The sequence below is a fragment of the Neophocaena asiaeorientalis genome, unplaced genomic scaffold (genome assembly GCF_003031525.2).
Source record: "Neophocaena asiaeorientalis asiaeorientalis breed wild unplaced genomic scaffold, Neophocaena_asiaeorientalis_V1.1 scaffold1557, whole genome shotgun sequence".
Classification (NCBI taxonomy): Eukaryota; Metazoa; Chordata; class Mammalia; order Artiodactyla; family Phocoenidae; genus Neophocaena; species Neophocaena asiaeorientalis.
Window position 1 is genome coordinate 1 of NW_020172027.1, and position 12,352 is coordinate 12,352.

At 40.1% G+C, this 12,352-nt stretch overlaps 1 protein-coding gene across 1 annotated transcript; it reads right to left on the reverse strand.

The window, feature by feature from the left end:
* Positions 1–181: 181 nt before the first annotated feature.
* Positions 182–4,483, reverse strand: LOC112403667 (RAD52 motif-containing protein 1-like; the record flags this gene model as incomplete). Its single annotated transcript, XM_024751263.1, has 3 exons — positions 4,389–4,483; positions 3,828–4,014; positions 182–304 (listed from the first exon to the last, which is right to left on the reverse strand). Coding segments are annotated over exons 1-3 (405 nt in total), but the record flags the coding sequence as incomplete, so codon positions are not given.
* Between the last annotated feature and the right edge of the window lie 7,869 nt (positions 4,484–12,352).

Genomic DNA, 12,352 nt, shown 5'->3' on the forward strand with positions numbered 1-12,352 from the left:
CAGCACCATCCAAGTCATTGAGATTATCACTAATTCTAGGTAGAAGGCCAATGCTCAGATATTTCCATGTGGAAGTCTCTCACATCTCCTCCCCATAGCCATGTTCTATTCTGCTCTCTAAAGTCTAGGAGTTCAATGTTGAAAGGAGTCTGGTTAGTCAAAGAAAGTCTACAGAGTTTACCTTGATGATCCTTTTTGACCACTCATGGAAAACAAAAATGTAATTTGCCAATTTTTGGCATCTGGAGCTGTTTACGGCAAGCGTATTATGATGAACCGCCTTACGTCTGGTGCCAAGACAAACCTAAAGACATAAAAGACTTAAAACTATCACAACCCTACATAGAGATTTATTTTGGATATACCTGAGATTTATTAATTCCTATTTCATAGAGTGTTTGTGAAGATTAAGTAGGACATTTTAAGCAATGAGTTCACAGTGAGCCCTAAATAAATGTTATTTATTATTTTTCAGTCAGTACTTTTCTGCATCATTTCCAGGGCCCCTGATTAACAGAAGGTTCCCTGACACCCGGTGGTGAAAGTGATGATGAAAGCATCCAAGGAAGCCCAGCAGAAGCCTATTATGGGGCTGGGGGTAAGCAAAGGAAGTGAACTGTTTTAGTCGTCTCATCCTGTAGCTCCTGCTTGAGAATATGACCTGAAGAGGAGATAAGATGGACCTGCCACTGAATTAGGACCTTAAAAAGATTAAGTAGGACATTTTAAGCAATGAGTTCACAGTGAGCCCTAAATAAATGTTATTTATTATTTTTCAGTCAGTACTTTTCTGCATCATTTCCAGGGCCCCTGATTAACAGAAGGTTCCCTGACACCCGGTGGTGAAAGTGATGATGAAAGCATCCAAGGAAGCCCAGCAGAAGCCTATTATGGGGCTGGGGGTAAGCAAAGGAATGGACTGTTTTACTCATCTCATCCTGTAGATACTGCTTCAGAATATGAACTGAAGAGGAGACAAGATGGACCTGCCACTGAATTTGGACCTTAATCTGTAGCACTCCCTCCCCAAGTTACTAACCCCTGTTAGAAGAGGGAATATGTATACCTCTATAAATGTAAATAAAGCATCAAAAAGAATTAGAGATTCATCTGCATTAACAAGCTTCTTTGAGAGTGCAAATATTTCCAGTCTTAACTCTCTAAATAACTTACATATTACTGTGGATTTTATACATCACTACTTCTTTCTGAAACGTCTATTTCCATTTGAACAGGGTGTAGTATATAAATTTAGTCATAAAAATTCAAATAATACAAATAAAATCAAAGCATTGTTAATTCTTTGTTGATTTGTTTGTGCATCTTCCTCTGTCACTAGTTTATGAGCTCCTTAAGTGCTTGAAGGAACCATATATTGTTCTTTCCTTGTTACCAGAAAGAATAATACATATTGGCATATAATAGAGGAGTGATGGTCTGTTGACTGAGTGAATGAATGAGTACATAAGAAAATGAAATTACTTTCTCCAACTGAAGCTACCTGCAGGGAAGGAGAAATGAAGACTAATTTTTAAATGTTGAGTGTCACATGGGAGGCTAGGTCCTGTGCGGTGAGTCATAATGGAGCTGTCCTGGACAATTAGGAAGCTTCAGAAGGGCTCTGAGCCACTGGGTAGTAGAGACAGTTGACATCTGGGATAACCTTGCCACAGTTCTTGCTGGCAAAACTTTCCCTTCATGCTACTGAGAAAGACTCAGATACATTATGCCTTTCCTTCATTCTATTTTAAGACGTTATTCTCTTTTCTGTATTTATAAAAAACACAGGGGAAAAAAGATAGGAAGATACCTGCCAATGAATAAAAGAACACATAGTTGGAACTTCCGTGCTGGTGCAGTGGTTAACATTCCGTCATCCCAATGCAGGGGGCGCAGGTTCGATCCCTGGTCAGGGAACCAGGTCTCACGTGCATGTTGCAACTAAGAGTTCACACACCACATTTAAGGAGCCTTCAAGCCAAAACTAAAGGAGCCTGCCTGCTGCAACTGGGGAGCCCACATGCCACAACTGGCAAGATCCAACTAAGAGTCCGCACGCCACAGTTAAGGAGCCTGCCTGCTGCAAATGGGGAGCCCACATGCCACAACTGGGTGCCCTTGACCCACAACTAAGGAGACCACCTGCTGCAACTGAGACCCGGTGCAAGCAAATAAATAAATAAATAAAATTGAAAAAGAACGCATAAGTAGGGAAAAATTTTGGGCTTGTGGGTAGTAAACTAACGCTCTGCATTAAATAAAGAAATCTAATACGAATCCCCTTTCCTCTCAACTCTATATTGACTTGGAGAACATTTTCTTCATTACACTATCAGTGACGGGCTATATGCTGTGAAAATCTCACAACCTACGCTTATGGAATGGTCTTTATGTCAAATATAAGAAAAGAACTCATTACTCACAACTGATACTAAGTAACTGTTTCATAATCTTTCCAGGACCATCTGTCATATCTGAGTGGTACGTGAAATGGTCGCAGGGTCCGCAAATAAAAGCATGTCTGACAAAAATCATTTCAATCCCAGGGAGTACTGCCAGGATTGAAGAGGGTGTTAAACAGGGTACAGAACTGAGAGTTAGTGTACCTGGAGTCACATCTGAGGAGAGTTCTCAGATTCAATAAAGGTGAAATCAGTGAGTAAAGAAATATGGGTGAGAAGAAGCAGCAAGGTCAGTAGGAAGTAGCCAGAGCAAGAAGCCAATCAGAGAAGACACACAATTATAAAGGGAAAGAAAGGTCTGGGAAGTCTAAGCCTCACTCCCTTATTCAGAGGAATTGAAAAGGCCCTTAACATAATGAAATGTTAATTCTGGGGAGGTAAAACTGGATGGCATGTTAATATGGAATAAGGTTTCTACAATGCATTAAAGAATATTTACCCATTTTCTGGAATCTGAAGGGAGTTCTTAATAGGCAGTTTGAGAGTTATGATGATGATGAAGCCTCCTTTATGTTACATCTGACAAAAGTTTGTCAAGCTCGGGACTTCCCTGTTGGCACACTGGTTAAGAGTCTGGGTGCCAATGCAGGGGACACGGGTTCGATCCTTTTCCGGAAAAATCTCACATGCCACAGAGCAACTAAGCCCGTGTGCCACAACTACTGGGCCTGTGCTCTAGAGCCCGTGAGGCACAACTATTGAAGCCCGTGTGCCTAGAACCCGTGCTCCGCAACAAAAGCAGCCGTCGCGATGAGAAGCCCATGCACTGCAACGAAGAACAATCTCCCCTCGCCGCAAACAGAGAAAGCCGGCACGCAGCAACAAGACCCAACGCAGACAAAAATAAATAAATAAATTCATTAATTAATTAGAAAAATTTTTGTCAACTTCACACATTTAAAATCCACATAAATGTATATATAAGGAATATTCTTGTGAAGATTTCTTAAATTAAGGGGCAGCAGAAAATGACATGGGGTTTAACATCAGTTAAGTTTGGGTTTGGCCTCTAGTTTCCACATTTACTGTCATGAACCTTAAGTAAGTCACTTAAGTATCCTGAGTTCGAGTTTCTTCATCTAAAAAAAAGAAAGAAACAACTGGGAAGCTGGGGGATCAGTGGAGCAGTGCATCTGATAGCATTCTGTACACCACAGTGCTGTACAAACGCTGGCCGTTATTTTTGTTTGTCGGTTTGTTTTTTCCCTGGGATCTTAGTTCCCAGACCAGGGGTTGAACCCGGGCCCTCAGCAGTGAAAGTTCAGAGTCCTAACCAGTGGACCACCAGTGAATTCCCGATGGCCTATTAGTTTTAAATTCAGCACTTCATCCCAGTAGAGCGAGGAATTCCACATTTGGACCCACCTTCACTGGAGACGTGTGAAAAAGCTGCTTCTGGTCGCATGCCTTTTGGGCTCTGTGGGCATCCCTTGCTGAGTAAAACTTGATGATGGCAGAGAACCCAGGACTGCCCACTGCTGCGTTTGGGAAGAGTCGGACCGAATACAGAAGGCCAAACTGAGAGAAGACTGTAAACAGAGAATGCTTTAGGGTGGTCTCACACTAAGTAAGTGTACTAAATTTCAGGCCTAGGAAACCAAACCGCCCATTCCTTTATATTCCCCCAGCCCTTCACCACAGGCAACTGTGGTGAGCCTGTAACTCCAAACACTTCTCATTTCATAAACAAGGTTCCCTCTGAAATCCTAAGCTTCGAGAAGCATTAGGAGGCAATTCCTTCTGTTGGGGACTAACTCTCAAAAATCTATGGGGGTGAACGGACTGCTCAGGTCATCTCTAGAACTAAGATTCCTCTCAGCAGAGACCACAGGCAGATGAGGTACTGAAGCAGTACCCTGGGGCGCCCAGTTACTGGGGCACGGGGTGTTTTCCTCCACCCTTCCCTCCCCTCCAGCTAGGCTCAATTGCAAAGCCTCGGGGGTGGGTCCAGAGCTCAGCTCCCACACCAGCAAGGTTTTGTCACCCTCGATGGGAACCGCATAAGGTACCAACTGCACCATCCCACCGTCACCGCACGTGCGCTGCTCGGGGAGCAAGCGGACTACGCTTGCGCACATGCACCCGTGCTTTTTAAATACTTAGTGCCAATAAATCTAATATATAGAAAAATAGTTCAAAGCCCCTGAGTGTTTTGTGAATAGAAAAGCTTGAGATTCAGAGCAAGTTCAGAGCTTGACAGTCTAAGAATAAATTAGCTCTCCATTCCATTAGAAGGGCTAGGTAGCAGCTTCTGGTTATGGAATCCGAAACTCTCAGGCTCCAAATAGGACATAAAACAGCATCACTTGTACTCTTTATAAAACTGCAGAAACGAAACTATATTTACACCTGTCCTATAAGACAAAGGGTACTTGAGACCTAATGTATATAAAATCAGTTTACAGACTGTGATGCATTATATCAATAAGTTCTCATTTGCAGAGAGCACAACATAGGATATGAGGCCATTAATGTTAATTCCCTTCTGTAGTGGGATAACTGAGGACATGGAAAGGAGACGTGACCAATGAGCCCCCCCCGCAGCAAACTGAGGGCTGGCGAATAAGCCAGAACTGCAAACAGTCCTGATTGCTTTGAGCCGCGCGCCCCGCCCCACCCCCGGCAAACCGGGGTCTTGCAAATAAGCCAGAGTTGTGAACAGTTCTGAATGCTTCGAGCGCCCCACCCCGGCAAACCGGGTGCCTGCAAAAGAAGCATTGAGTGCTTTGGGCACTGATCCATGAGATGTCCTCAGTATAATCAGAGTGGTGGGAACGCAAGGAAATGTCCTTGTGCTACTTCAGTATAATCAAAATAATGGTGGGAACTTTGTGCTGTTCTTGCGCTCAAGGACAAAGCACGGCAGGTGCTCACGAAAGCCAATTATTGCTTGTATAATTAATAAAAACATAGGTTGCTGCTTTGGCACTTCTGAAATGTTAAGAAAACAAGTCTTGAAGTGTAAATCTAGATAATGCTTTAATAAAAGTTACCACAGCAAGACAGACGGCGCTGTTTTGCCTGAGCGAGCGGCAGCCCTCTCCTGCTGTGCTTTGGCACAATTCATCTCGTGTGATGAGCTTACTCTCGGCCCTGTCCTAAGAAACTACATTTGGCGCCCGAACAGGGACCTGAAAGTAAGTAAGTAATCGCGTGATCGCGGGACCGAAGGGGAAATTGGTCCGCTCAGAGTAAGCGAAACCTTCGGCAACAGTAGAGTAACTGTAATGGGGAATTCCCATTCAGTAGAATTTCAATATAGTAAACTCCTGAAACAGTTATTATGGAGTTCAGGAGTAAAAGTGAAACAGGAATCTTTTGATGAATTGTTTGCGCTGGTACGTAAACATTGTTACTGGTTTCAACCTACTGGTCATAACCAGTTAAATTTAAAAGTTTGGAAACAGGTTATGCGAGCCTTAAGAAGAGCTCATCAGCATGGAGACCCTATATCTGTCCGTGTTTGGTCTCTTTGTAAATTAATTTCCCTTGCCCTGAAACCATTACAAGCTGAAACGAAAAGTGACAATGGGGCACGTCCTCAGCGTCCGAATTCTGCTCCCCATCATTCTGCCGCTTTTCGTACTTTGTTTCGTGCGTCTCCTATAGAGGACCTTCCTCCGCCCCCTCCTCCCCTTGTGTCTGAGACGAGAGAATTTTTCGGATTCCAGTGATGAAGGGGCTTTTTATGATGGTAATAAAGATCGGGAGCAGGTTAGCAAACAAAATGAAATGCCACTTTCTCAACAGAATGAGATTTCTGACATACTTTCAAAGTTAAAAAATCTGATGACTAAACTGGGAGAAAATAAAAGCAATACTACTACTCCTTCATATCAGGAGCCATGTCCTACTGTTCCTTCGGCTCCTCCTTTAGAATTAGCAGCTTATCCTGTTGGAGCCTCTCGTCAGTTTCACTTTCCTCTAAAACCTGAATCTAATAGAATATTGTTGGAAGAAGAGATGAATAAACAAGAAAAGCAATATTCTAAATCATTTTTTGCTGTCCCTATTGTTAGACAAGCTATGCCTGCTAATGATCAATTTCCGAATGGATATGTAAATGTTGATTATAACCATCATGATATAAAAATTTTTTAAATGTTAAAAGAAGCCATTAATGCGTATGGGATGCATTCTAATTATGTTCAAGAACTTTTCTCTGGGTATGCTACTGAAAATATGTTAATTCCTCATGATTGGGAAGCGATTGCAAAAACTGTTCTTGAACCTGGACAATATATGCAGTTTAAAACTTGGTGGAGAGAGGAAACTGAAACCATGGCAAGGACTAATGCGGTCCGCAATCCTCCAGGGCCACTTTTAGATGAATTAATAGGAGCAGATGCATTTAGTAATCTACAAGCTCAAACTCAATTTGATGATTTACGAATCATTCAAATACGTATGTGTTGTTTACGAGCGTGGTTACGAGTGGAACCCCCTCGAAAAACAGCACAATCTTTTACTAAGTTAATGCAAGGGCCTGGTGAGCCTTACACTAATTTCTTGTCTAGACTGCGTGCAGCCATTCAAAGAGCTGTAGCACAAATAGACATGCAAGATTTATTATTACAATCTTTGGCTTTTGAGAATACAAATTCTAAATGCCAGAAGGCATTGCGGCCTTTACGGGCTGTAAACGCTCCAGTTGAGGAGTATATAAAAGCTTGCCATGATATTGGATCTCCTACTTATCAGGCCAATTTACTTGCAGCTGCCATAAATGAAGGGTTGAAAGATAATCGTATTAAATGTTACAACTGTGGAAAGTATGGACATGTGATGCGAGATTGTCGAAAAGGGCAAGGCCAGATATCAAAACAGGTTAAGAATGAGCAGCTACCTGGTATGTGTCGCCAATGTGGTAAAGGACGACACTGGGCTAATAAATGCCGTTCAAAAAGGGATAAGTTAGGAAATCTTTTGCCTCCACGAGATAATGTCTCGGGAAACGGGAAGCTAGGCCCAACCCGGGGCCACAACAAAAATACGGGAAAAGTGACAGTAAACTCTCAACAGTATCCAGTAAGCAATGCCAGCTTTTATCAGACATTACAGGACAGTCTCAACCTCGGCTCTTAGTTACTGATCTCATGCACGCTACCAGCGGCAATGCTGCCGTTGACCTAATTGCTCCTCGAGATTGTATCCTTACGCCAGCAGGAGGGGTACACAAACTAGCTACAGGAATTTATGGCCCTATACCTGCAGGAACTGTGGGACTATTATTAGGACGAAGTAGTTTGACTCTGCAGGGTGTAACAGTTCATACTGGAGTTATTGATGAGGATTATAATGGAGAAATTTCTATTATGATTTCTGTTTCAAAATCTACAGAATTTAATAAGGGACAAAGAATTGCTCAATTGTTATTGTTACCATATGTAAAACAAGCAGCCGCCCCCATAAAACATACAGGGGGGTTCGGCAGCACGGGAAAAAATGTTTTTTGGCAATCCTTTCTCAATGACCAACATCCTCAATTAACGATTACTTTTAACAATAATGTAAAATTTACGGGCCTTGTTGATACGGGAGCTGATGTGTCTATAATAAGTCTGAATGGCCTTCATATTGGCCTTTAGAAAAGGTGGAAGTTACTTTTACAGGAATAGGAACATTGCATATGATTTGGCGCAGTAAGGAATTATTGGGGTGTAAAGGCCCGGAAGGACAAAAAGCTGTGTTGCAACCATATGTGGCCAATATTGGAATTAATTTATGGAGAAGAGATATACTACAACAATGGGGAACCTCTGTCTCCATACCAACAATTTCCCCTGAAACAATGCAAATGATATCAAATAAGGAATGTGATTATTCGCAATTAAATGCTACTGAACCCCAATATGTAACTAAAATGGGGAAAGATTATACTGGGCTTGGATATCCAAATTTAGTGTAGGGGCCACTGCTCAAAAATTTGCATTACCATTAAAATGGTTGAAAGATAACCCTATATGGACAGAGCAGTGGCCCTTAACTCAAGAAAAATTACAAGCATTACACCAATTAATACAAAAAGAATTAATAGCAGGACATATTAAAATATCCACTAGCCCTTGGAATTCACCTGTTTTTATAATTAAGAAAATATCAGGCAAATGGAGAATGTTGACAGATTTACAAAAAATTAATGAGATTATTCAACCTATGAGGGCATTGCAATCTAGAATTCCATCTGCTGCAATGCTCCCTCGCAATTGGGAACTTAAAATTATAGATTTAAAAGACTGTTTTTTTACTATACCATTACAATCTCAAGATTGTGAAAGATGTGCATTTACTGTACCAGCCTTAAATCAAGAACATCCAGCTCAAAGATTTCAATGGAAAGTTCTCCCTCAGGGGATGTTAAATAGTCCAACTATATGCCAATTTTTTGTTAATCAGCCTCTGGAGGAATTACGTCACATGTATCCTGAGGCACGTATTCTTCATTATATGGATGACATTTTATTTGCTCATCCTCATCAACAAACATTACAGCAGATGTTACAACAAGCAGAGTTAAAATTTAAAGAATGGGGTTTACAGATAGCTCCTGAAAAGATTCAAAAATGTGCTCCCTGGCAATATCTTGGACAAATTGTAACCAATACTCAGATTATTCCTCAAAAAGTACAAATTAGACAAGATTCTCTTGTAACATTAAATAATTTTCAAAAATTATTAGGAGATATTAATTGGTTACATCCTAGGAATTCCTAGTAGGAATTCCTACGTATAAGTTACAAAATTTATTTCACACCTTAGAGGGCGATCCAACATTAAATAGTTACCGTAAACTCTCTCCCCAGGCTGAACAAGAACTTAAATGGACAGAAAAACATATACATGATGCACAATTGGATCGGATTGAGTCTCTGGATCATTTACGACTTATTGTATTTCATACTCCTCATTCTCCTACTGGTTTACTACAACAACAAGATAATCTCATAAAATGGATATTTTTAGCTCATAAAGCTCAAAAGAAATTGCAATCTTATGTACAAAAAATAGCTGATATTATTATTAAAGGTAGGTTACGATTAAGGCAACTATGTGGTCAGGACCCACATAAACTTATAGTCCCTTTTTCAAACAAAAAAATACAAACTCTTTCAACTAGAGGATAACTGACAAATTGCCTGTGCTCATTATATAGGTAAAATACATAATCATTGTCCTGATAAACGTTTGCAATTTTTGAAAAAGACTAATTGGATTTTGACAAAAATAGTTCAATTAGATCCTGTTATAGGACCAACTTTTTTTACTGATGCCAATAAAACGGGAAAAACAGGATATGCTAACAGTCATGATCATAAGGTGTTACAATCTCCATATGTTTCAATTCAAAAAACAGAACTATTTGCTATAATACTATTGTTACAAGATTATCCAATTGCTCTTAATATAATTACAGATTCTCAATATATGAAATTTACAGTTAAAAATATTAAAACCGCTTTTATCCCAGATAATGGATCAGAACTACATTCTTTATTTTTACAAATACAACATATAATTAGACTACGTACTACACCACTTTATATTACTCATATTTGTGCTCATACTCATTTACCCGGTCCATTGGCAGATGGATATGATTTTATTGATATGTTAGTGAGTACTATACAATTAGCTACAGCAGAACATCATAGATATCATACTAATGCCAGAGAATTAAAAAATAAATTTAATCTTACATGGAAACAAACAAAAACTATTCTCCGTACATGCCTGCAATATGCTGCTATTAATCAACCTTATTTGAATACTGGAGTTAACCCTAAAGGCTTATCTGCTAATACTATCTGACAAATGGATGTAACTCAATATCGTGGTTTTGGAAAGTTAAAATATATTCATCATTCTGTAGCTACCTACTCTCATTTCTCATGGGCAACTCCATTATCTTCTGAAAGCTGATGCTGTAATAACTCACTTATTAGAAGCTTTTGCTTTATGGGGATTCCCCACAGCATAAAAACTGATAATGCTTCTGCATATCATTCTCAAAAATGTCAGACATTTTTGCCACACATAATATACAACATGTTACAGGTATCCCAGGAAACAGTACGGGACAAACGGTTATTGAACGACAAAACCACACTTTGAAAAAAATGCTTATAAAACAAAAAGGGGGAGATGAGGTACAAAGTCTTGCTTTATTTACTCTTAATTTTTTAAATCATAGAGAAGATGATCTTAGTGCAGCTGACAGACACTGGACAAAAACAAGTACACAAGAACTTAGACAGCCTGTTTTTATATTAAATGAAAATACTAACACTTGGGAACCTGGCGAGGTTCTTCGTTGGGGTCGAGGATATGCTTTTGTTTCTGCAGGAGCTAAATCCTATTGGGTGCCGGCTAAGATAAAGCCTCGGGATGGCAACTAAGCGTAGCCTTGATGTGACGGGAATGACAAAGGGATTTGCAGAGATGGATTTGAGCAAAACACTCCGTGTGCCATTGGATCAAACAAAGAGGGTGTCTCAATTGACTTGGGGGCAAATGAAAAAGTTTGCAGGCACTGCTGAAAATCTTGTCATTTCACAGAGTAAACCCCTCACTAGCACCAATCTTTTTGTGGCTATGTTGGCAATGTTGTCTGCACAGGTAATAAGCATATCAGCCAATGAGATAAATTGTACTAACCATACTTATTGGACTTATATTCCTAACCCTCCTCTTAATATGGGGGTTACCTGGTGGGATGCCCCAATTCTTGTATATGTAAATGAGTCTGGATGGTTGCCTGGTCCTTTTGATGATAGAGGCCCTTTGAAGCCAAAAGAAGAAGGAAGGATAATAGAAAATTACACTGTGGGTGTTAACGGACCTCCTATTTATATGGGAAAAGGAGATCATTGCCTTAAAATGAATTATCAGGCATGGTTAAGTGTTGTCAAAAATAAAAGCAGATATCATGGATTATATCTTTCGAGTGCTTATAGTTTTAAAAGTTTTAATTCCACTCTTAATGAAAATGTTTCTGCACCTATTTGCCTCCATGCCAGGTGCCTCTTGTGGATCGATTATCGGATTGGGTCCACTGGACTCAATGCTGAGGAGAAATGGCTCAGGTTCTTGTTAATACTTCTTGGGGAAGCAGCGTCATTGATTGGAGCCCTTTTGGCTCCGCCTGAGGAAAAGAGGGTTTGAAGGATTTATACTGGCATAAAGAAGATAACACTATTTATAGCGATACTATTAATGATACCATAGTATGACATGCTGGAGGGTTTTCTCCTCCTGGTCCTCATTTAAATGGATATCCTATCCAAAAGGACTCGTGGAAGCTTATGGCAGCTCTGAGAAAGATTAATGCCTGGGTAGGACATATGGTTAATAAATCTGAAAATCATAGTTTGATTTTTCATAAAGATGTTACTCGGTATACTCGTAGTTGTGTGAAATTACCTTATATATTGTTAAAGGGACCAGCTGTATGGAATGAGACTCAAGGTATTATAATGTGTAAAAATTGCTCTCTGTATACCTGTATTAACTCTAGTATATCTTTTAACATATATACTGAAAGTTTGTGTATCTTAGGAGCTCGGACAGGTCTTTGGCTTCCTGTCAATCTTGGAAGGGAATGGCAAAAATCTCTTCCTATGGCTGTTTTGCAATATTTAGTTGATGCATTAAAAAGAAGTAAAAGATTTGTAGGAATGTTGATTGCAGCTGTCATGGGTATTATAGCCATGACAGCTTCTACTGGAGGACTGTTAATGCTCATTATAATAATAATCATGTGTTTAATTGTAGTTCGACGACGAGTGAAAGCTACCCGCCATGCAACATCGCAACAAGCTGCTGTGTTTTCCTTGATGCTGCACAAGCTGCAAAATAATTCCATGTAGTTTAGTACCGAGAGTAATGCTGCC